We start from the raw sequence: 22,766 nt of genomic DNA, 5'->3' as shown, positions 1-22,766 counted from the left end.
TTATTAAAGAAACAAAATGCAGAGAAGCTTCGTGTCACTCACTCTGACGATGATGCCCATCCTCTTGCTCTCGTAGGTGAAGGGGAAGATCTGCAGGATGGTGAAGTTCAGGATTTGTCCAGTAGGGGTCCGCAGCTGCATGGAGGACTGGTCCCTCCCCACCAGCGTGAGGCCGACGCTCTCAGTCCACTGCACCAGCGACACCTACCAACACCACACGGTACAGAACAAAACACAAAAACACACCGCTGAAGAAAGAGATACTATACAGGACAGGACAATGAACACATGGGCAACATTTACCAAGATGAAACTGTCTTTTTTTTTAAGATAGATAATACACAAAGCCAGATAATAAACAAAGAAAAGCCAAGAAAAATGTACTCCCTAATAATATTCAAAAAATGTTCAAGGAAAGAGAGGGGAGATATGAGCTCAGAGGGAAACTTAACTTAAAACAACCAAGAATAAATAAATACTACATTAAAAAGCATGTGTATCTCTGTGGAATAGTTTTACAGAGGATCTCAAAAACATAACACAAATTAAAAATAGATTAAAACATAGTATGATAGAAAGCTATAAACAGGATTGATTAATTGGGTGTTGATTGCAACGTAATGTAATGCTGTTAAATTATTTATTTCTTTTATTTTTTGGCTTCATTTGTTAATTATTGGATACTTGTTTCTTTCTATGACTCTGAAACCATGAAGAGCTCTAATGGATTTACTGAAATAATGAATTAAAGGGTAGCCAAGGCATTTATAAGCCAGATAGCTTCAGCCTGCACCTTTTCGATCTATTTATGAACTAGTTGAACTAATGATGGTTTTATGGAAGGTTGACTGACTGTGATTGATGCTCAACTGTAAACTATTTTGTGTAAAAGATCGAATAAACTACTATTACTACTACTACTAAGTATTTAAACACTGTCATCACACAGAAACAGAGAGAAGTGACCTCTGTTGTCTGGGTCTTTTATTATTTATTTATCTATCTATGTATTTATTATTGTTTTCATGGTAAAGCCATATCCAAGTCAATATGATGTTCCATTACTTAGATGACAAAGAAAAGAGCGGAAGACACTTAGTTTAGAGCCTGTCTGTCAGAGAGCAACAGTAACCATTTAGCCCTAATCAATAACTCGGGCATTTTCAGCACTCAAGACTATTGATTGATAAACTGAGGACACGACACGTCCATTTCTGAACTGAAAATATTGTTTTTTTTGCTTGATTCTTTCTGAAGGACACAACAGATGACATCCATTAATACAATGGTAATCTGTCTGTGTGTGTGTGTAGAGAGAGGGGGAGGGGGAGGGGGTGGAGATGACATTGCCCAATAACTTCCAGACCAGAAGCCAGATCACAGACCCAATTCATCATCCAATCTTCTGACAGCACTAATAGCAGAGTGGTCAAATGGACACAGATGAGACAAAACCAACAAAGATCGACCAACCGGCCTCTTGCGTTCAGACTAACCATTTTTTTATCAAAAAAAAAAGAAAAACTAAAACCACAGATTTTTGTGGCTTCCCAAAATCTTTACTTACTTATTTTGGAAATAACATGACCGCGCCGTCTGACAATGCCCGGCCTGGCTGGGGCAACACTAACGTCAGAAAAGCAGCGGACTACCGTAATTTCTGTCATCCAGGTTGGGAAATATGAAAAGTTGTGCTGAGTCACAGTCTAGAAATATTCACCGTGGAGGCATGCACGGATGTAATGTTTAACCACAGCTGCAGCACCAGCACCACCACCACCTTGTTACAGCGGCATCTGGCCTGGCTGTCAACTCTCTGAGCAACGACCAGCGCTGCTTCATCCAGCTGCTTTGACTCAGAACAACCACTCGGCTCGACGTGAGTGAGCTGTAAAAAAAGCTGCAAAGTGACTCAGATATCAAACTCTCCTCTGTGACTCAACATGCAACACAACTACTGTAGTTATGCCTTTGGGCTGCTCTGCTCTGCTAAATAAACAATCCTATTTTTATTTGCATGTGTGTATCTACTGTACATATCTGCTGTTGTACATAAACGTGCATCAAACCGTCACTGACGTTGCGTCCCATTGTGTTTGCAGACAAAAACCAGACCTATGTTAAGACTTCCTGAGAGCCGCAGTAGAAAAGCAAACAGAGTCTAGATCAGTGGTTCTCAAACCTTTTTACATTAAGGACCCTAAATCGACACAAATTAGGCCACGGATCCCCATTGGACAAAATTTTGAAACAAACACCAGAAATACACAAATACTTGTTCTGAGACTGAATAATGTTACTTTCTTAGTAAATGTATGTTCAAATTAGGGCCATCAGCGTTTATTTTTTTGAAATATTTTAGTGAAATTTCTGGAAAAAAGTGGTAACATTTATCAAAAAGAAAGTTAAAGCAGAAGTAAGCGATCCGGTCGTTTTCGCTAATGCTGCGTTCGAGGCAGGCTTTTGAAATCGTAAATTACAGCTTCAAGTCACAACTTACGACTTTGTAGCGTTCCAGGCAACCCACTCGTGTTTTTCCGACCTGTTTTACCTGTGAAAGTCACTATAACGGCCACTCGTAACTTCCGACCCGTGAACTCCTACCAGATCAAACTGATACAACTTCACAGGACGGAAAAACACGAGTCTACGAGTTTCCTTGAACGCACCATAACAGTCCTCGTCGCTACGTCGCCACATTCACGGCGTCCCTTGGCTGCACACACAGCCCTGCATGCCGTTCTCTCTCCTCATTGGATAAAAACTGTAGGATACGATAAATGTTTTCTCCTCGGCTCAGAGCAGAGCAGAGTGACTGACAGACCCGTGTTTCGGTCCAAACACTCTATGTAAGTGATTGCTGTCGGAAGATATAACTATTTAAGACTTATATTAACACAAATATATCACTTACTTATGCTTTAAAAAAAAAAAGTTTTAAAAAGTCCAGAAAAAACTGGTAAATAAAAATTCTATAAAAAAAAAGTGGCTCAAAGTAAGATGTCTCCAAAAAAAGTTAAAAAAAATCTAAATTAAAAAAAGCTGGTGAAATTTATCAAAAAAGTTTTAAAAAGTCTAGAAAAAACTGGTAAAATAAAAAAATAATTTTAAAAAAGTGATACAATTTCTCAAAAAAGAAAAAAAAAGTTTAAAAGTGTCAAGAAAAAAAAGTAGTAAAATGTCTCCAAAAAAAGTTTAAAAGTTCTAGAAAAAAGTTTCAAAATTCAGAGAAAAAGTTGGGGACCCCCTTGAGCCCTCTGAAGGCCCCCTGGGGGTCCGCGGACCCCACGTTGAGAACCACTGGTCTAGATGTGTCAGACTGACACAGACAGTTAGACACTAAACAATAAAGCAGCTTTCAGGACAATAACAACATGCTTTATTTATTTAATGGCAGCAGATGTGCAGCGGCTCGGTTAAAAAGCACACGGCGATCGAGGAGGAAACTCCCAGAAGGAGGAGAAGTGCAACGGGCTGGGGAGCACATTAAGGAAATCCGTATTTACACGGCAGGAAACGGATCGAGTCGGATTCCGCTGCTTTCTTCCTGACGTTCAAAGAATTCATACAGATCAAGGACGTAGATGTGAAACGCCAACGCGGCGGCTTTTTGAACCGTTGGTTCCCCCTTTAAAGGGTAAAGACCGAAAAACCTAAAGAGCTCCAGATAGGAAGTCTGTCCTCCTGTCTGTTTGGACACAAGGAGATGAAGTGGACATTTCCCAACAGGTTATAAATACATCAACATAAAGATATTCGCCTGAGAGTGTGTGTGTGTGTGTTTACATATATCATCATCAGACGGATATACTGTACAGGAGCTGGAGCTGGATAATAAATGTGGGAAACGTCCACGTTCAAGCTGAGAAATACATTTTCCTTCCAATTCATGTCTCTCATCTCGTCAAATATTTTTTAATAAAGTTTTGTTTTGTAAAGAAGTTTGAGCTGCAGGTTTTATAAACTGATCTCTGAGCAAACTGTCTCACAAAACGATTAAATAACTATTTTTAAAAGCTCTAGAGAGAAAGAGAAGAGGGAATTATCTCAAATTAGATGCTAAATGATGATTAGACATCAGATAATACAACATTAAAGACGCCATCCTGGTATGTTTAAGATATAAATATATAAAAAATAATCTTCCTCTTGGAAAAAAACTCTCCGACTCTTTTTCATTTCAATGGTTTTTCTACTGGACACAAGATCATGTCTGTCTAAAATAAACCACTATTCTAAGTTTCCACATCACATTTTCTTTTTCCATTTGCTGAAGGAGAAAAACAAATAAATCTGATGTTGAACATTAGTCTGTGTCCGTAGTGAAATACAAACAAAGAAACAACAAAAAAAACATGTTTTTTTCTTCATTCGGGAACTTTAAATCGCTAAAAGCTCATTTTAAAATTTAAAAAAATGTCTAAAATTCAAGCCAAGATGATGATATAATAATAAAATAATAAAAAGAAAACCTGTACACACCCTGTAGGTATTGGGAAGCAGATTATTTACTGGATCATACAGTACATGCATCCCATAAAGTTGGAATAATTTTGTTTTTCAGACACATTATTCCTCTTTTTATTTCTGTTAAAAAAAAGTTAATTGTGGTTCAATTTTCACAGTTATGTTTGGAAGAGATTGATCAATGAAGTTTTGAGAAGATATACACATCATTATGAGAAGAGATTAAAAAACTTTATATATTTTATTCCAACTTTCTGTACAACCGTGTATTTGTGTGGTCGATATAAACCAACAGAAACATCATTAAAGGGATAGTTCACCCAAAATTGAAATTTCATCCATGCTACTCGTATGTAATGTCCGTCTTGTATTGAAGCTCCGAAATGCGAAATTGTCCCAAAAAAAATTAAATAAGTCTATGTTTCAAGCTTGTTTTGTAGCGGAAGCTCTTCAAAGCTCCTCTTCCTGGTTCGTCAAATTTGGATGAACTGGGAAGAGAAGCTTCTGCTACAAACAAGCTTGAAATATAGACTTATTTTTAAAAAAATTCGGAACAATTTCGCATTTTGGGGCTTCAATACAAGACGGACATTACATACGAGCAGCATGGAGGTATGTGGATGTTTTTTGGTGTGTCTTTTTGTTACGAAGACAGTTGGTATCCATTTGCAACCGTCATATGGACATGCACTGCTACACCGAGACCCGCTGTAACTCAGAGAAGCCACGGAGGACTCTGAAACTTCTCCCAGCCCTTAGTCCACATGAGGGGGAGGAGATAATGAGTGAAATTTGAATTTTGGGTGAACCATCCCTTTAATAACGTGATATCACTCCTGTGTCTGTGTATCTGTGGTCAGTGGTACCTCGTCGGGGCTGGACGCCTGGTAAACTCTGCATGTGTCCTCGTAGTGCTGCTCGGCCTCGGCCTGGTCCGTCACGCCGTTGGCCTCGTACACCGGCGTCACGTTGTGCACCAGGGCGATGGCCTTCACCGCCTCGTGGACTCGGCTGCTGATGGTCTTACGGACCTTGGTGGCCGCCGGAGCCCGGGAGGCCGGGTGGTCGTGGGTGGGCTGGAGGAGGAGGAGAAGAAAGAAAAACAGAAGGAAAGAAGAAGGTGAGGCTGGTGCGATCAAACAGGAAATGTGAAAAGAAGTCACAACGCTCGTCTCTAATTGGCTTTCACTGTGGTCAAGGTTTCTCTAAGAGACGGGCAGCGATTGTTGCTGAGAACTAATGACCTGTTCAGAAAAAGGTAGTGGTGTGACAATACACTCATCTCACGAGAACGAGACGAGACGAGATTTTAAGGAAACTACAATGACAAAATATATGACTGGACCAACAGACTTTTATTTAACCGAGTTGCACATGGCATTTTGAAATGTTTTATTATAACTCTTTACATGCATGATGTAAGCATGAGCTTTTAACTTCTTCTTCCACAAATTGAAACTAAAACTTATAAAAGTTCAAATAAAATAAATTAAATATTCCTTTCTTCTTTTCAAGTGCCCGGCACCACAGAGAAACGCTGGATGCGCTGGTTGATAGGTTTCGTTTTTACTGAGGAGAAACTATGAAGATCAGCTGTGACTGAAAAGCACCTAAACCACGTCGAGTAGAGTTATAACTGTGTAGTGGAAAGGGGTGCAAAGTATTGGTAACTGGTAGTGGAAACCCTGTTTTACATTGTTTTAACATAAAAAATAAAAAAAATTAAAAATCTTGCGACACCCCTAGAAAAAGGAGATAAATAAATAACAAACAAGATGTATGAAATCTAATATGCAACAATGTAAAAAGAAGAGACAACTAACTGTAACTTTATTTGTGGACCAGATGGAAATGAACTCTTGAGCTATAGCTTTGCTACTTCTAACTGTCAGATCTTAATTAACTTTTACAGGTGCATCATTGAAAGTATCCTTACCTTTTTGTCCACAGTTTGGTTTAGTAACCTCACTGTACAGGACCGAAGATTTCTGACCAGAACAGTCAGTCTGGCTCAGAAAATTATTGGTACTGACCTGCCTAAACTTGGCTCGGGCTTTAAAAATAGTGAGCGACACCAGTCACCCTGCCTCTAGCCTTTTTGTTCTTCTCCCTTCTGGTAGACGGTCAAATAGAAGGTTTTAACTACTATTATTATCTTTTTCATTATTATTATTTTCATTTTTCTATTGATAGAGGTGCTGAAACATGGATACCTCCACGGTGCACTTCTAAGAAGCTCTGTCGTCTTCTTTTATTGTTGTTAGGATGAATGTTTTCCACATTGTATTTCTACTGAGATGTCTACGGTGCCTAGCTATATCTGAGGGCAGTGTCCCTCTATCTATCTTAACTTACCTTATTTTATGTTTTATGTAACTTACTGTTTTATCACCTATGTCTGTTTTTATAGTCCTGTCCTCTCGCAAGTGCTTTCCAATGCAGATTCTCTGACTCTGAAATCTAAATTTACAACAAATTATCTTTTGTATGTTCATAATTTTGCAGAGACTCAAACAAATAAACAAATTGCGAGAAAGAAGAGACAACTAACAGGAAATGTGTAAGGAGGAGACTAGTTGTCGCTGCCATGGTAACCAGAACCAGATGTGTAAAGAAAATATGAAACATTTTTTTCTCACTGTGCTATTTTTAGACAGCTGTGCTTTCCAGGGGTTAATGGTGGCGTCATTAAAGAAGTCCGGTCAGTGCTTCGCTTGTGGGCTAATCCTGTTTCCTGCTTCGCTAACCTCTGGTGTCAGGGGGGGACAAAGAGTGTCATCTGAGGTCAGGAAGCATTCGACCAAACAATAATCACAAACCGATATGTTGTTGGTGCCTTAAAACAATGTGCACGTCTTGTTTGTTTTAGGCCTTTTTCCTTCCAAAGCCGGAGGAATTTCGTTTCTTTTCTTTTTCTGTTTGTTTTCTGAACGGTCATTTCTTCTCTGTGACCGACAGACACTTTTAAGTTTTGTTTTATGTTCTTTTTTTTTTTTTACCTGTGTGTAGGCGCTGAACACATGGCTCTGTACTTCATCCATCGAGTCCATCCCATAAGCCACAGTCCCAAGATGGAGGCGACGGAAGACCATTTCATTTTGGGTGAGAGTCCCTGGTAGAGAAAACAGATTAGATGAGATGATTAGATAGATACTTTATTGATCCAGTGGGAAATTCAAGCATCCAGAAGCAGCAAAGTCAAACAATTAGAATATAAAAGCAATAAAACACAGAACTCAAAAGGAACTAATGACTTTTTAAAAGTAACGTGCCCAACACTGGATATACTAAAAATAGAGTAGATAGAAAAAACACAATTATCAAACTGATAACTTCTGCATTCAACAGTCTTTTCAGATTTTGCTTGTTAAGGAGAGACACTACAGGTGAATAGGGTAAACATTTTAACTAACAGATATCACCATGAAACTTCCCAAGTTTATCACTGACATTAAGACAAATATTTTTTGTATTACAAGTTTTGTCAAATTTTATGTTTAAATATGTAAATGAGGCAATATCTGATGAAATATACACTAATTTGCATGTATTTCCGAAAAAAATTCTGAAAAATGGATAAAGTCACTTTCAAAATTCTTGTTTTATTTTGTTGACATATGAGAGTCAGAAGTTTTTACAGAGAAGGATTTTGGATATCTCTTTTTATCACTCTAAATTTTTCTAAATGAGAAAATACTGTCACCAGCCCTAAAAAAAATCAAAATTCTCCATGTTTGTAGGAATAAAATGTTGTATAAATGAGGCTGTGAATGATATATTAACAATCCCCTCTGTAAAAACCTTCAGGATATAGAAAGGGATCAAAGTGGAAGGTTTGGTGTCTGTAAGTGCTGCTGAAGTGGAGATTTCTAGCTCAGAGTCTGAGTCTGAAAAACTCTTTCTGAGAAAACGGCCTTTAAAGACTTGGACTGTAAAATTACATAGATTGTTAATGTAAATCATACTTTTACGATTGGTTGCGAATTAGGAGGAAATTACCATTTTTGGAGCCTACATCATTGTTCAGGAGAGAGAGAGCTTTACAATGATACCTGACATGACATGGCTCAGACAACAGGCACAGCACAGTTTGTCACAGTAGCTGTTAACTTTTGGTGAATTTAGGAGAAATTTACAGAGGAAAGAGACAAACTGAAGTAAAATAAAAAACCTTAATGTGGATTTTCTACCATTTCTTTTGACTTTTCTGAAAGAATACATGTTAAGGAGGAAAAATAGCCCCAAATCTCAAAATTGATCAGTGCATTAAAAAACAGTGTTTTTGCCTGTAGTGTCGCACCCATATCATTTTAAAAACCACCTAACTTTAAAAACCACCTAACCGACTCTAAAAACCGGGGCTGCCTGGGATTTGCAGCCATTAATCACCTCCTTAAACCAGAGTTTACATGTCACACATTGTGAGTGGAAATAAACCGGTAAGAAAACCAGAAGCCCGACACACACAAACCTCCGTATCCTCGCACTCGCTTTAAAAGCATTTTCCGCCAGTATATCAAAAAGAGCTCAGGGGCCCCACATGTACATTAGCCTGACCTGCAAACCCCCCCTCGTCCCCCCCTCCTCTCTCCCTGCTCGGCCTTATCACGCTCTGGACGGGGGAAACAGCGGATCACTTTATTGGGCATGAGGGCAGTAAATCTGACGTGCAACACCTCGCAGCCTGGAGGAAGTGCACTGGTGGAGGTGTTGTTGCTCTGAAGGTGTGTATGGATGAGAGACTTCAGGCTTTTTTTTATGATTTAAGGGTCCAATAAGTAGCAGGTCGGTCGCTGGGAGCAGAAACCCCACCACAGAGTGAAAGAAAAGCCCCAACCCCCCCCCCCCACCCCACAGGGAAGGAAATGACTTAAGTCTGTCCAACTGGAGACTTCCTTGGTAAATCCTCAGCACCACAACGTCTCGTTTTAGCACCACACAGCGGCCGCGCTGCCACTTCTGGCCTTCTTCAAAACTGTGCTGCTAAGGATTATTGTAGTTAACTAAGACTAAAACTAAAACTAAAACTAGCAGTGAAAAAATTATTAGTAAATGAGTAAATTGAAATATCTTCAGTGGAAAACTTTGGTGCCTTCTTATGCCTTGAGAAATGGTCAATGACCGAAACGTCGGCTGAATAAAAAGTTTCAAGTGAGAAGAAAGTGTGCAGGAGTTTTTCTACTAGATAAACTAAATAAACTAAATAAAAACTACAATGAACAATGCAAAAATAACTAAAACTTAAAGGGATAGTTCAACATTTTGGCCCATTGCCATAATCCCTATAGTCATAGCAGTAGGTTCGTTACCTTTAATTGTTGGTGCAAGCTATTTTTAGAACGGCGGAGCAGAGCCGTGAGCTGCTCAGAGCTACGCTACGGAGGCTCATTATGGGATTTCTTGGTTTCCCTCATCAAACTCATCAAATACACAATCCAACAACTCCAAAACGCTCTGGTGGACAAGTTGTGACCTGCACATTCACCACGCTATGAGATAATAACACAACGTTACCAGACAGAGTTGTTTTAGAGGGAAATTCATGCAAAACCACTGATGCGCGTTGCCTTCAGGGACAGTTTTTCATCAAGCAGTCTCTGCATTTCCCTCTAAAACAACTCTGTCTGGTAACGTTCTGTTATTATCTCATAGCGTGGTGAATGTGCAGGTCACAACTTGTCCACGAAAGCGTTTTGGAGTTGTTGGATTGTGTATTTGATGAGTTTGATGAGGGAAACCAAGAAATCCCATGAGCCTCCATAGCGTAGCTCTGAGCAGCTCACGGCTCTGCTCCGCCGTTCTAAAAATAGCTTGCACTGACAATTAAAGGTAACGAACGTACTGATATGACTATAGGGATTATGGCAATGGGCCAATTTGCCAAAACATTGAACTATCCCTTTAATAACTGAGTTGCAGATGACATAATCTTATTTTTAAGTTATTATTATCATTCACAGCTTAGTTTTCTTAGAGATGTCTAAAGCTCAACATGGGACGACTTGGAGTACGACCCACAGGTAGATGAGAGTGAATGGAACTTGATGAGGACTGATGGGAACATTATGGGATGCAACTAAAAGGGAAAAATCCCACATATCTGGAAGTTCATCTTCATCTAAAACCTGAAAAACTACAACTAAGACTCAGACTAAATAAAAACTCAACTAAAACTGATTCATCACTGAAACTGAATTTTTTTAAAAAGTAAACTGAAAAACTAAATTAAAATAAAAACTAATGACATTTTTAAAACTATAACAACCTTAGTGCTTTTCCTCACCTGTTTTGTCCGTCAGCAGGTAGGAGATGCGTCCCAGCTGCTCCGGTATGGTGCTCGCCCTCACCACCGTCCCAGGAATCTTGGAGTCTTTCTTAATCATCCAACTGAAAACCATCTTTCCCATGTCCAGATTCACACGCAAACTGTTTAAAAAAAAAAAAAAAAAGGAAATCAGCATTTCATATCGTAGATGAAAATCCAACACTGCAGATGTTTGTTTTGTTTTGTTTGACTGAATCTTTAGCTGTGTTCGAAATCTCCCCCATCACAGATGCAGTGCACTAACTATATAGAGTGTTTACCATTTTGTAGTGTTGTTCGAATTCTCCGCAATTAATTTCATCCACTATGTAGTGGACGACAAAACACCCACAATGCACCGCAAAATTGAGTGAACAAGCGATGTACACCAAAGACGGTTTATAAACCAAGACCTTCCATGAGGAGTCAGCTTCCTGTATGATGTCACGTGGCCTTCTGCACGGCCACGCCCCTTTAGGGAGACCAGAGGCAGCATAGAGTGTATTGACTCCAATGGGAAAATTGAACGTGAACACAGATTATGGTCGAGTCTTTCTCCCCACAGTCACTGAAGTAAATTTTGGACAAATTTTTCACAAGCCACATCTCTTCTGAACAGTTTCACACGAAAATGGCAATTTTCAGACGGAGAGATCAGGAGAAAATCCACTTTGTTCAAGACCTGTCTCTGTCTCTACGACACACTCTCGCGAGATTTGGCAAAGATCTCCTAGGCAACGTCAGACAAACGGCCGCGAACTCCCGTGAAAATGATTTAAATTATTTTTGTCATGCTAAATATTACTGTTAGTAGTGTAAATATTTCATGTTATCATAAGAAAATATAAATATCTCACTTTCATCTACCTACAAATTGTATAAATCCACACACACGTTCACAGACGAGGTGGGGTGACGGTTGGCCACGCCCACTTAGAGAGACAGGAAGTGTATACCATTTCATATCATTGGAGCAGCCGCTCATGGAGTATCTTTCCATTTATTGAATATCTTTGTGTACACTACTTTCTACTCCCGTATGTATCCCACAATGCAATGCGGTCGTGTTTTGCCAGAGAAGAAGAGCAAGCTAATAGCATGTTAGCAACGATTTCTTTAGGTTATTTACTAATAAACTCCTCAGACGTATTTGCCTTCGCTCCGTTCTCCTCGCCCAAGGAGCAGGGGTTGGACGAGCAGCATCCGAACATTAACAGGCAGCATTAAATCAATCTAATAAAGAAACTGTAGTAGAATATGTAGTAAATACGATCTGACGAGCTAAGCTAATAGCCACAGAGCCGTTACAGCTCACGGTCGGGACACACAACAGTAGTCGACCAAACCAAACTTCCGATATTTCAACAGTTTATTGTCCGAGAAACACAACCATGCAGAGTCACATCCTAAAATGTTCCCGCAAGTGTCCGTTTTTTCTTATTTTATTTTTTATGTGTCCGGTTTGTTTCATACATCCATGGTTTGTTTACATGATTCTCGGCGCGTCTGCTTCCGTCACAGCAGTAGGCTAACACCTGGCGCATCAGCTGACGCAACCACGTCCAGAAAATTACCGTCTAGTGTCTGAACTCTCCTCCCGTCGTTCCCTACATCGTGTACATGTAGTGCACTACATCATATACATATACATGATGTAGTGGATAGGGAGTAAGTGATTGAGTGGATGATTTAGAACACAGCTTTTACCTGATGGGCACGATGTGAGAGAAGAGCAGCAGGAAGCGGAAGATCTGGAGGTACCAGCGTCCGGCGAAGTGCTGCAGCGCCACCATGACCAGCGACACCACCACCAGAGCACTGAACAGGATCTTAGTCAGACAGTTCACCTCCAGGTCAAACAGACCCACCTGTGTGCAGCAGCAGCAGCAGACACGGAGTTAATGCATCAATATGGTCGTCAGCGTGTGTCTGGCGTTAAGGTTTATTCAGAAACTAGTGGCTTTATTTCAGGGTTTCTGCAGGTACCAGCAAATATAATTTAATGCTTTTTAAGGCCCTTTTTAATGCCATTTCAAACATTTTTAATGCCCGTGACTGCGAATACTATACGAGTGCATACATACACTTACCTATATACACATACACGCACCCAATTACTTGGTTCTGCATGTTTATCACACCAATAGGGGTGCACCGACTGCAATTTTCTGGCCGATCACCGATCACCGATTTTTAAAAAGCCTGACCTGCCGATTCTGATTTTTGTCAAAAGCGATTAAAAAAAAAAAAGTCAACAGTATCCTGCCACCACCTAAAAATATTAATTTAGAAAATTCTCCATTTCTTCACCCACGTCCCTATTTTTCTGCTCTTTTGATATCAAAATCTCACTGTATTAATCAATCAATTTTTTAATCAATTTTTTAATGCCCTTTAATGCCATTTAAGGCCTTAATTTTAGCAAAAATATATTTAACACGAATACGAATACGAATACGAATACGAATACGAATACGAAAACTTTATTATCCACAGAGTGGAAATTCCTCTTTGGTTTCACCACCATAGACATGTCTCACAACACAGGAGTAGGGTATGCTACCTAGCTACCGCATTCTGATCTTATTTATTGCACTGACAGCTTCTGGGACAAAGGACTTTTTATATAGGTTCTTCCTTGCCATCGGTAGTCTATACCGCTTCCCCGAAGGCAAAAGCTCAAACTCGCTGTACATGGGATGCAGTTTGTTAATGTTCAGGTTTCCGTACCACATGATCATATTAAATGATAAGATACTTTCCACCAGGCTCTTATACACCGTTTCTAAAATACTTTGACTCACTCCAAAACTGTTAAGCTTGCGTAGCTTTAATGACTTTTAATGCTTTTTAACCCTTAGATGCATAAGTGGGGTCAAAAATGACCCCATGGCTTGTTATTCTTCAAAATCTTTGAAATTAAAAGTAATTATAATTTCATATTCCAGGTATTCCTCATAAAACATGTTTGTGACATGAGGCCATTTGTATTTTAAAAAAATATTTCATTAACTTTAAGAAATTGCAGTTTTTGTATCACTACCCCACTCTTCCATAAGTGGGGTCAAAAATGACCCCAAGCATTTCCTATGGAATTTCCAAGGAACCTTTGATTCTTATCAACACTGACTGTCAGTGTACATTTACTGTCCCACTTACACATCTGATGTCAGTAGTCTCACCACCCAGGAGGTCATTTTTACGCAGCAACATACATGTAAGTATTATCTTCATTTATGAACTTATTTTCCACATCCATGACTTTTCTGTGATAGTATTACGTCGTATTATTGTCATCAAATTAGCCTACTTTGTACTTCTTACAAAGTAGTTGTTGTTACAAAGTAGGCACTATTTAGCTTAACTGTAAAGTAATGTTAGTACTTTGATGTTAGCTAGTATAAGGTAGCTAACATTACTGCATTTGTTGTGTAGAGATTGAGACTTGTAATATATCTATAACTTCCCTGTAATAAAAGCTAACCCGTTATACGATTATTGATTATTGATGTGATGTGGTGTGTGCACGTGCGTGTGCGCATGCATGTCTGTGTATTTACATAAATATTACATATTATATTTTACATATTTATATAAATGCACAGACATTTACTTACATAGCTACGTATTAATTTATACAGTAGTTTTATGTGCCATTCAAACATTGTCCTTTTTATGTTTTCTCATCTAAAGTATCATGGCTGTTATAGGAGGCCAGCTAGGATTCCCGAGGACCTTGCCCGACAAATGATCCTGTTGCACACAGAGAGAAGAGAGAAGATGTTTGTGTGTTTACATATGCATGGACAGTGTTATGGTCCCCGGACCTACTCAATGCTCTTTGTTTATCCTCCATAGTCAAACAGATAGACGGACACACAAACAATGGATTTTGACATTTTTGATACCTGATTGATTGTTTTGTGATCAAATGTGAATAAAAAGTGATAAATGAACATGTCAAAAATGAAATCACTCTTTTGTTGACCAAAATATAATGAAAATCATCATCTTTAACCAAAATTAAAGACATTTATTGCAAAAACGCATTGATTCTAATTGGGGTCATTTTTGACCCCACTCATGGAAGAGTGTAGGTATTGGTAGCTCATGCATCCAAGGGTTAATGACCTGCAGAAACCCTATTTGGAACTGGCTTCACTTTTAACCGGGATGAACTTCTTTTTGGGCTTAGATGCTCAACTGCACTGCAAAAACTCTAAATCTTTCCAAGAATATTTGTCTTATTTCTTGTCAAAATGTCTCATTTCTAGTCAAAACTAATCTCTTTCCACTTAAAATAAGACTCATCACCTAAAAATTAACATGTTTTTTTTAGATAATATTCATTTGTTTCAAACAAATTTTTGCTTGAAATAAGTAGAAAAATCTGCCAGTGAAAGCAATTTTTTTGCGCTTGTAATAAGAAAGAAAAACTTGCTCCACTATCAGATTTTTCTACTTATTTCAAGTGAAAATATGCTTGACTTTGTTTCTGGTCTGTTTCTCTTTTTTTCTGGGAGTACATGGATTATTTAAAAAATGTACTATTGTTATTATTTTTAATATCTGCAAGGCAAGGCAAAGCAATTTTATTTGTATAGCCCATATCTACAAACACAGCATCACAACAACATCCTCTGCCCTTAGACCCTCACATCTACTGAGGAAAAACCCATTTATTATTATATATACTGTATATCATGTTTTTATGCCATTTCCTTACACAATACTTGAATATATGTATACATATTATGTGCAGCTGTCAAAGGGAAAACAGTATAAATGTATGGAGATGTGTAGATCATATCTGTGTACAATATTTGGGGTGTGCCAAAAAATCAATTCACATAAGAATCGCAATTCTCATTTAATACAATTTAGAATCGATATAAAATGCCCCAAAATTCCTTAGAATTTAAAAGGCAGCATGTTTAACTGCACAATTTTTTTTAAATAAAGAGGCACTTTTAATTTTGTTACTTAAGCAATATGTGATATTGCTTTTATGCAACAGTTTCAACAATTCCATCTAAGCATGGATAAATGTTTAAAACTCAATAAATGTGAAAAAGACACTTTAGTCATTCTGTCTTGCAAAGCAGACTGCGGTAGATCATGAGGATCCTTTGCACACCGACAGACTGAAGCAGAAATCATTAGGAATCAAATCGTTTTGAATCAAAAATCCATTTTGGATCGAATCGTAGCCCCAAAAAATCTGAATCGAATTGAATCGTGAGAAAGTAAAAGATTCCCACCCCTATACAATATGTCAATCAAAGTAAAAATCGATGAATTAATTAAAGGGATAGTTCACCCAAAATTGAAATTGAGTCTTGTCAATACAAGACGGACATTACATACGAGCAGCATGGAGGTATTTGGATGTTTTTTGGTGTGTCTTTTTGTTACGAAGACAGTTGGTATCCATTTGCAACCGTCATATGGACATGCACTGCTACGCCGAGACCCCCTGTAACTCAGAGAAGCCACGGAGGACTCTGAAACTTCTCCCAGCTCTTAGTCCACATGAGGGGGAGGAGATAATGAGTAATGCAATTTGAATTTTGGGTGAACTATCCCTTTAATTAAAAAAAAAAAAAATTGAGAAATTGTTAGGAAGACTTTACTTCTCCACATGTATAGAAGCGTCTTTGTGAGAACTAACTGAGCAAGCAGCGCCGGTCTCTGGTTCACACTACTGTACCTTGTGCCGGGGGTTGGAGGTGTTCATGACGCTGCGCAGCTCCTTGCCGGTGTAAATCACAACCCCCACCACGGTGCCTGCAGAGAGAGAGAGAGAGAGGGGGGGGGGGGGGGGGTTTAAATCAGCCTCAGGGCAACAGCAAAAGGAGCAACATGTCAAAATAAGATGTTTCCCATAAAGATGTGTAACCACTGCACAGTCTGGATCCGGTCTCCTCACTTTCTCAACGATTGTTACAGTTAGAAATGAGCATAAATCAACACCTCGTTATCAATTCTGTTTTGTTTGTTCAACAGCTCTGAACCCTTCATCCCCAGTCAGTCACATATTTACCAGAGGCGACAACGGTGCTGGCCCACAGGGTGTTTTCGATGCTGAGGCTTTCGTTGACGGGGGGGTCTCCGTCCTCCTGCAGCCGTTCACATGCAACATGCAAATACACAGAGAGAGAGAGAGAGAGAGCGTTGAGTAAGAATGAGGTGCGGAGACAGAAACTGGGTAAATAAGAGGTTTTCTACACAGAAAGAGGCGGCAAAAATAACACATAAGACATAACAATGATGTTCATTCCCTCAGACACAGATGTGGATTAATGCTATTATTATTATGTATATTATTTAGTGCCAGCAACATAAATAACAGTGGGAAAACAACATAAAGATATACTATATAGAGATGTACTTCACACGGTTGCACATTAACCTATTAACCATATTTACATGATGTACACATAGTCACCATAAATGAAAAGGAGCAGGATGAAGAAAAACTTATAGTACCTGCTCCTTTCTATAGTTATAATTGCATTGGCTTAGTATCAACACCAATATTATACATATATATTTCAAGCAATTAAATATGACTATATGTCTATATCTACTCTTCTTTTCCCTTCTTTTTCTCTTTCTCATTCTTCTTTTTTGTAGGCACATGTTTTGTCTTTTTTAAATATTTTCTTAAACTGAGATATACTTTTCAGTTCCTTGCTTTGTGAACCCCTTAGTTTTACACCTGCAACAGATACAAATACACATTTGTTTTCAGCTTAGCCGTGCAAATGTGTGTTTAAAATCAAGCTTCAGTCTGTTTTATCCTCTTCCTCCAGCTTGAACAAGTTCTGTAAAGTTCTGTAATTTCCCAGCTAGTATATCTATCTAAATGTTCTGGTAACGATCTGTTCTTTGCTTTATACATTATTCTTAAGGTCTGAAGTTCTATTAGATCGGCCACTTTCAATAAACCTAAACAATAAAAGTGAAGACAATAAAAACAATCACTAAAGATGTGGGAGAGAATACCGGAGTATTAGGGCCACTTCGAGAATAAAGTCATAATTTTACGAAAATAAAGTGGCAATTTTATGAGAAGATGATGTACATTTACGGGAAAGAGTTGTTATTGTACCAGTAAAGTAACGTCTAAACAAAACAGGCCAGAGTGCAACACACAATGGATGCTTTTTCTTGCATATTCTTTTCAAAGTTCTGATACCGATGACAAAGTGGTGCTGATGAGCCACAAGATGAAGTATCTCCTTGTTGGTGAAACCGATACTGAAGTACAACGTCACAAAACGCTCCACGGCCTCATTTTAACACCTTTCCTCCTCTAAAACAACAGGTTACAATATTAGGACTTTATTCTTGTGATATTAGGACTTTATTCTTGTGATATTATGACTTTTTTCTCGTAATATTAGGACTTTATTCTCGAAGTCGGTGAAAACATTTTTTCTCAATGTGGCCCTAACACTCCTGGTGACGGAAAATATTAGAATTTTAGATAGATAGATAGATTCTTTATTGTCTGCCCCAAAGCGTAGCAGAAATTTGTCTTTGACACTCATATAAAACACAGTTAATATTAGGAAAATATTCACATGCTGCATCACTGATGGATTCTGCAACTCATTTTGCTGCTGAAGTCTTGATTAATAATCTATAATAAATATGAATTCACTGTTTATTAGAGCGTGGACTCTCTGTGTTGAGACTGTGTTTATAAAAAGTTAGAAATGAGTTTGGACCTAATATTACAGCTGTCATCAGTGAATGACTTGGGCGTATACAGACATGTTTACCAGTCAGATTAAATCAGTGTGAAGTGGTTTATGGTTCTTCAGCAGCAGCAGCAGCAGCAGCAGCAGCAGCAGCTCACCAACGTAAAACACTCACCCTGGTAAATGTTCCAATAAAGTTATGGATATCAATATTTGGCTCCTCTGCGTAGACGTAGGATCTGATCTGGAGAAGATCCTAGAAGACAACAGAGAGAGAGAGACACACGGTTAGTTAGAAATGACAGAAGAGGAAGAGGAAGAAGAGGAAGACAAGCGCAGCTTTTCCCTCCAACTTGCTAAAAAAAAACAGAAAAACGATGTAACTGTCAGATAGAAACGTCCTTTCCTCCTCACACACACAAACACCAGATTCATTTAACGTTCATGGGACTTTGTGTTTGCTCGCTGGTTTTGCATTTTACAGAACTTTTAGGACTAACCGTTCAAGACATTTAGAAAATAAATATTCATGGACTTGTTTGACAAATATGAAACCACAAGGCTCATATTGTTTACTGTCAATAAAACATCCTGCCCCCGGGGGCAAAGAGAGCAGATGACAGGAGCAACGAAGCCTGAGTTTGGCCTATCTTTCTTTCTTTCTTTCTTTTCTTTCTTCTATCTTTCGACTATCTTTCTTTTTGTTCTTCTTTCTTCTTTCTTCTTCTTCCGAGGAAATCCTACTTCCCATGGGCGAAAACTCACCAAACTCTACAGAAACGTCCAACCCCATGCCAGATTTACTCAACTCCAAGGACATGTGCCCCTCCCTCCTAGGGGGGCCACAATAAGCGTTTAAATTTTAAAACGGTAAAAATTCCTACCAAACCAACGGTAGATGCTACAGTTTTGAAACTTCACCACAATGTAGCCCAGATACTGGACTTTTGTCCACTTAAACTCATTACAACTTCAAAACAAATCACCAACATTTCCATGCTGTCAAGATAGAATTTATGTATTATCAGATTTTTGTTTAGATATTAGAATTTGTGACATTTTGACCATTTTTGAAATCTGCCTCTACAACAGCTGCCCGGACACTGACTCCCTGAGTCTATTTGAGAAGACACACATCATGTCTCACTTCCAGACAATTAGCTCAGTGAGTTAGGAGCTGGATCTTGGTGTCAGAGGATGTGGGTTCAAGAGCCAACCAGGGAGTTGACTAAAACACCAGATGGTCTTTGTGAAACAAATGTACAAAATTTTAGAGTCACAGCAGATGTTTAACAAATATATATCAGAATTTTACCTCTTTTTACAGTGGTGTCAAATCTGCCTGCACGACAGTGAATGGCTTACTCAATTTGTGAAGCCACTGTTGAGCTGCCACTTAGCTCAGTGCCATAGACAACTGTCCTGTCTTCCTATTCTCCTGTTTGTTGCTCAGAATTTGCCTAAATTTGCCAAAAAATAGCCCGGACCCGACCCATTGCTGTGCAGCACCTATAATTATTATTATTATTATTATTATTATTATTATTAGATATTGTTTAGTCAGTTCACACTGCAGCAACATTCAGTTTCCTGCCACAGAAGACCAAGACGACCTGCTGATATTCACACGTTTGGTACTTTTTAGTTTATAAAAAGTGACTTGATTGTCAAACCAGCCGCCATTTAATGTATTTGTTGATGAACAATGGTCATTTCAGCTCTAATTCAGCTTTGGTTGATTCATAATTTAATTTAAAAATCAAAAAACTCAATTTTTGCAAAAGAAAGAAAAACATTTTGTTGGTGGATTCCTGCAAATGAATTCTGCTCACCTCTCTATAAGTGTTCTGGGTTTCAGTGTAAGACTGTATTTTTCTGCACTAAAACAGACAAACTGAGTCTAAAATATTGGTTTTTAATATTTAAAGGTATAATGTGTAGGAATTCCCCCCATCTAGCGGTGCAGTTGCATATCTGAACGTATTCTTGATGTTGCATTCACGTGAAATCGGGCAGATGTCAGACAGACAACAGACGCTGCATGTAACAGGATAAACAAGCGTCTATGTAAACAAGTGGTCCACCAGCATGAGGCAAAACAATACAGGCCTGACAATATGTTGTCATGGTGATGTGGTATTGTTTTACCGTCTTTCTCTGGTGGAGTAAAATGACATCCGGTTGGTTTGCCGATGGCCGTCTGCCTGACTGCACCTGAATGCAACACCAGTGCCTCCGTCCTTCCTCACACTACACAGTGGTGACAGTTTTAACAGGCCGAGCCCACAGCTCCGCTGAGTTTCCGTGGTTACCTACGGTCACGCTGCCACTCAACGTAAAAAAAAAAAAAGGCGATGCAACATGGCCGCCTCGGTTCGGCACGTCGCCCACTTATGTATTTGTAACAACTTGTAACAACTCATTCTAAGGTACGAGAAAGCTTTCATTTGTATGCGGCTGTGATTCCACTTCAGTGAAATACGTATTTATGAAAGACAGATTTGATTTTTGCTAATAAAAAGCCAAATAAGTTACACACTGGGGCTTTAATGCTCAAGCTTTGACCTTTATATATGATGACCAGGCTGTCCTTCACTCTGGTTAACTCACTACTCCACAACGTCTTAAGATGTGCAATTACTGCTGAATTCCTAAGTTTTTATTGTTGCACAGAAACGTCCTGAAGGCAGCGCTGCAACATTTAATTTCCTGCTGCACCACAAAAACTCAAAATCTTTCCAAGAATATTTGTCTTATTTCTTGTCAAAATGTCTCATTTCTAGTCAAAACTAATCTCTTTCCACTTAAAATAAGACTCATCACCTAAACATGATCTTGTTTTTAGATCATTTTCACTTGTTTCAAACACATTTTCACTTGAAATAAGTAGAAAAATCTGCCAGTGAAAGCAGATTTTTTTTGTGCTTGTAATAAGAAAAAAAAACTTGCTCAGATTTTTCTACTTTTCTACTTAAGTGCAAATCTGCTTGAAAGAAGTAAAAAGTGTCTAAAAACAAGCTACTTTTTAATGTAATGAGTCTTATTTTAAGTAGAATGAGATTTGTTTTGACTAGAAATAAGACAAATATTTTTGGTAAGAGTTTTGAGTTTTTGCAGTGTGCATCTTCCCTCTCCCTCTGTCTCTGTGTTGCTGCTGTTGTCTGACTCACGGCGGCGGTGGGCAGCCTCTGCGTGCAGGCCACCGGGAGGCGTAGTTTCCAGTCCGTCTCTCCGTCCAGCTGGTCAGTCCGCAGGAAGCATGAGCCTGGAAAAAAAGGAAGGACAAGAGCTGATACTGATCCCGAGGCCAGATGGAAACACAACTTTACCCCTAGAGGGCCACAACAGGCTGCCGGTTACAACACAATCAGTCCTCCTCACTCCTGATGATGGATTGTTATTATTCTTTATTTATTTTTTGTCATTTATCCATTTATCCTATTCTTTTATCTTTTCTCTCACAGAATAATTATAAGTTAAAGTTACCTTCTTATTATCATCTTTACTTATTTTGTCATTCATCCGTCTATTTTATTCTTTTTTTTCTCCTTTATAATATAATTGTACGTTAAAGTTATCTTATTTTCTGTGTGCATCTGCTCTGGTGCTGTTACCTTTTTTTTCTTCTCTATTTTGTGAGTATTGTCCATTGTCTCTCTATTACACTCTCTTGTGCCCTGTATTATTCACATCACATATATTTTTCCTAATTTTTGAGTAATGAAATAAAATCTTGATCAAAAAAAAAAAAACTACAAACTTCTGAGCTGCTCATTACTTCAGGGATCAGAAGTGGAGCCCATCCCCCCGCTGCATGCGTCATCCTGCCCCCCCTCCCTGGCCTAGGCTCTTCATAATTGACCTAATGGCCTCCACATGGAAAAGAGAGATAACCAGAGACTATTTCCAGTAAAACAAAGCTGTTGTTTTTCTTCTTCCCCCGCCAACAGGAAGACGCAACAAAAACATGCATCGAGTTTCTCTGAAGACGCTCTCGCATTTTGTTTTTCTGGAGCTGCGGTGGTGGAAATACATTTTTTTTCTTTTTGAGGTGCTTATTTTGAATGGATTTGTGTGTATTTTGTATATTTGCAAATTAACAATTGCATCGCAATTCACCCAGTTGTTGTTGCCGGCGTTCGCGAACAAATCTTCTCCTTCTAATCTAATATTTGATTATTCAGATGAGTGCAGCAGCCTCCTCCTCCCGCCTGCTTTTCTCTCTTTGCATTTGATTTCTGCGTGAGACGAGCATTTCCTTTTCATTATCTTCTCATTTGAAAGAC

General features: G+C 38.7%; 1 protein-coding gene across 1 annotated transcript in view; it reads right to left on the bottom strand.

Moving 5' to 3' along the window:
- Positions 1 to 22,766, bottom strand: part of atp9a (ATPase phospholipid transporting 9A) — a 68,303-nt gene that overhangs the window by 33,368 nt on the left and 12,169 nt on the right. The window contains exons 7-15 of the mRNA XM_085782935.1: positions 21,651 to 21,745; positions 18,656 to 18,736; positions 16,815 to 16,890; positions 16,482 to 16,558; positions 12,479 to 12,639; positions 10,751 to 10,893; positions 7,467 to 7,579; positions 5,334 to 5,543; positions 43 to 204 (exon numbers count right to left, since the gene is read on the bottom strand). Coding sequence (XP_085639061.1) covers positions 43 to 204; positions 5,334 to 5,543; positions 7,467 to 7,579; positions 10,751 to 10,893; positions 12,479 to 12,639; positions 16,482 to 16,558; positions 16,815 to 16,890; positions 18,656 to 18,736; positions 21,651 to 21,745 — 1,118 coding nt within the window. The remainder of the gene's footprint in view (positions 1 to 42; positions 205 to 5,333; positions 5,544 to 7,466; positions 7,580 to 10,750; positions 10,894 to 12,478; positions 12,640 to 16,481; positions 16,559 to 16,814; positions 16,891 to 18,655; positions 18,737 to 21,650; positions 21,746 to 22,766) is intronic.

This window comes from Trachurus japonicus, chromosome 7 (assembly GCF_045865225.1).
Source record: "Trachurus japonicus isolate A0001 chromosome 7, Traja_1.0".
Taxonomy (NCBI): domain Eukaryota; kingdom Metazoa; phylum Chordata; class Actinopteri; order Carangiformes; family Carangidae; genus Trachurus; species Trachurus japonicus.
Note: the sequence above shows the minus strand (reverse complement) of the source record. Positions and strands in the feature narration are given on the sequence as shown.